Source organism: Octopus bimaculoides, chromosome 1 (genome assembly GCF_001194135.2).
Source record: "Octopus bimaculoides isolate UCB-OBI-ISO-001 chromosome 1, ASM119413v2, whole genome shotgun sequence".
NCBI classification, from domain to species: domain Eukaryota; kingdom Metazoa; phylum Mollusca; class Cephalopoda; order Octopoda; family Octopodidae; genus Octopus; species Octopus bimaculoides.
This window is the reverse complement of record NC_068981.1, coordinates 4,310,170-4,312,851: the sequence shown is the minus strand read 5'-3', so window position 1 is coordinate 4,312,851 and position 2,682 is coordinate 4,310,170. Positions and strand designations below refer to the sequence as shown.

The 2,682-nt window shown below is 39.0% G+C and overlaps 1 protein-coding gene across 1 annotated transcript in view; it reads right to left on the bottom strand.

The window, feature by feature from the left end:
* The window catches only part of LOC106880950 (hydrocephalus-inducing protein), a gene marked incomplete at its 3' end in the record, with an annotated part of 180,276 nt that overhangs the window by 72,419 nt on the left and 105,175 nt on the right, over positions 1–2,682 (bottom strand). Inside the window, exon 51 of the mRNA XM_052974127.1 lies at positions 1,128–1,145. Coding sequence (XP_052830087.1) covers positions 1,128–1,145 — 18 coding nt within the window. The remainder of the gene's footprint in view (positions 1–1,127; positions 1,146–2,682) is intronic.

Here is a 2,682-nt window from a genome sequence, read left to right as displayed (position 1 = left end):
ATATATATATATATATATATATATATATATATGTGTGTGTGTGTGTGTGTGTGTGTGTGTGTGTGTGTATATTATCAATAGTGCATTACTATTGTCAGCATATAACAAGTCAGAATGCTACCGTTGATTTCACATCACTTACCTCATTACACTTGTGCAATATTGACAACCATAGTGGAGGCATGTGGCTTAGTGGTTAGGGTGTTGGACTCATAATCATAAGATTGTGGTTTCAATTCCTGGACTGGGCGATGTGGTGTGTTCTTCAGCAAAACACTTCACTCCCCATTGCTCCAGTCCACTCAGTTGGCAAAAACGAGTAATCCTATGATGGAGCGGTGTCTCATCCAGGTGGGGAATTTATATGCCATGGAAACCAGCCCTTACAAGTCAAGAAGGTAACCTTTACCTTTTTTGATATTGACAACCATTCAGAAGAGCTGTACCACTTAAATTAATCATAAATCGCTGTACCCCAGGATTAATCAGAAGTGTGGTACCCCATGAACAATCAAAAGTGCAGTACTTGTACCTGCATTCCTCCAGGGTGAGGCTGAGCTGGCTCTGACCAACATCCTTCATCACATCCGTCATCAATGCTGACGACATCTAACATCGGTTCTAAGGTTCCAGCAGGAAAAGTAATGCTTCTGCCTGTAGCCCCAAAGAGTAGACCTGGGGACAGCAGTGACTGCAAGGTGGTTCCAATCTCCTCAAAACCCAGGGACTTCCGTACCAAGTCCCATGATTGAATGCAATTTAAAATGCAGTACCTCATAATTAAACAGAATTGCAGAACCCCATGAAATTTTGGCCAGGGATCCAAGATTAATGGGTTGGGGAAGCAACTCCAGTTTACAGGGTACCTTCAGCCAGAGTGTAGACTCTGCCAAAGTCACCATGGGAGCCAAACTAAGTGATGGATTAAGTTGTGTCTTTCCGAAAGGGTACAGCAGACTTCCCAGCTACCCAAGTTCAAGTCTATGCCAGAAGATTCTTACTCAAGGAAGGGCCCAATGGGAATGAACAGGAAAGCTTAGGATTGCAAGGAGAACCTCTTGAACCTGCAGCCATCAGAGAAAATAGAGACAGAAAAATTGAAATAAGAATACTGGGTGATGACTTACTTGTTGATTGGATGGAGGCTGTTCAGGGAAAGAAGAAGAAGGAAAAAAGGAAATGAAACAAAATAGTGTTTGAATAATTACAATTTCTAATTTAAATAAGAAATGACACACACACACATATAAACATATAGCCATACATATATATATATATATATATATATATATAAAGAGACAGACAGACAGACAGACAGACAAACAGAAACGAAGACACATACATACACACATATACACATGCATATATATGTAACACTGATCTATATAGATATCAATAGGTATGTGTATGTGTGTGTGTATATATGCTTAGATGCAAATAGTTTTTTATACGGCATCATTTTTACAATCCTATAAATGATAATAATGGTATTTTTTATATAAGCTTAATGCTTATGGCGATCACCATGCAATGACTAAGGAAAACAGTCTAATAAAGGGGCATATAAGCCCTTGACAGAAAAAAGACGGCCTTCCTATCCGCGTGGGAGGCCTTCCTATCTGCAGATAGGAAGGCCTTCATTTTTCTGTCAAGGGCTTATATGCCCCTTTATTAGACTGTTTTCCTAAGTCATTGCATGGTGATCACCAGAAGCTTTAAGCTTATATAAAAATACCATATATATATATATATATATATAGCACAAGATATATGTGTGTGTGTGTGTGTGTGTGTGTGTGTGTGTGTGTGTGTGTATGCATGTGGTGATGGTTAAAAAATAATTATAATCTTGAGTAGTTATTGTCAAGAAAAACAAGAGAGACAACCTCAAAATCTGAATAAATTTAAAATTTATTAAACAGAATCCTTTGAATCTGATCTCTGGCAGTTGAGTGACATCTTTGGACAGGTTTCATTTTTGTTAGACCTCAGCAAAATCTTAAAAGATTTTTTGCATATTTATTCTTCATACATTTAGAGAGGTTCAGACACAAAAGATATATACAAAGAATCATTTCTCGTCAGTAATTCTCAACCATTATTTGGCCTATGGACCCTTTGATTTTTATTCTACCCTACTGGACCCCATAGCCATTCGATGTTTAAGAAAAGCCATATTGTACCTTCATATCATCATCATCATTGTCGTTTAACATACGCTTTCCATGCTAGCATGGGTTGGACAATTTGACTGAGGACTGGTGAAACCAGATGGCTACACCAGGCTCCAATCTGAAAGCGAAACCATCATGGCACCTGTGCCCAGCATTGCCTTCCTGGCACTGGTGCTGGATGGCATGTGTAAAGACATTCGAGTGAGATTGTTGCCAGTGCTGCCGAACTGGCTCCTGTGCAGGTGGCATGTAAAATACACCACTTTGAGCATGGCCATTGCCAGTACCACCTGACTGGCCTTCGTGCCGGTGGCACGTAAAAGTACCCACTACATTCTTGGAGTGGTTGGCGTTAGGAAGGGCATCCAGCTGTAGAAACTCTGCCAAATCAGATTGTACCTTCATAGTTATATATTATTAGGAACTGTATAAAAAAATTGCTAAAATCTTTTGTGTATTGTGAAAGTAGAACTAATTATTTCAGATAATTTTTAACAACAAAATCTTG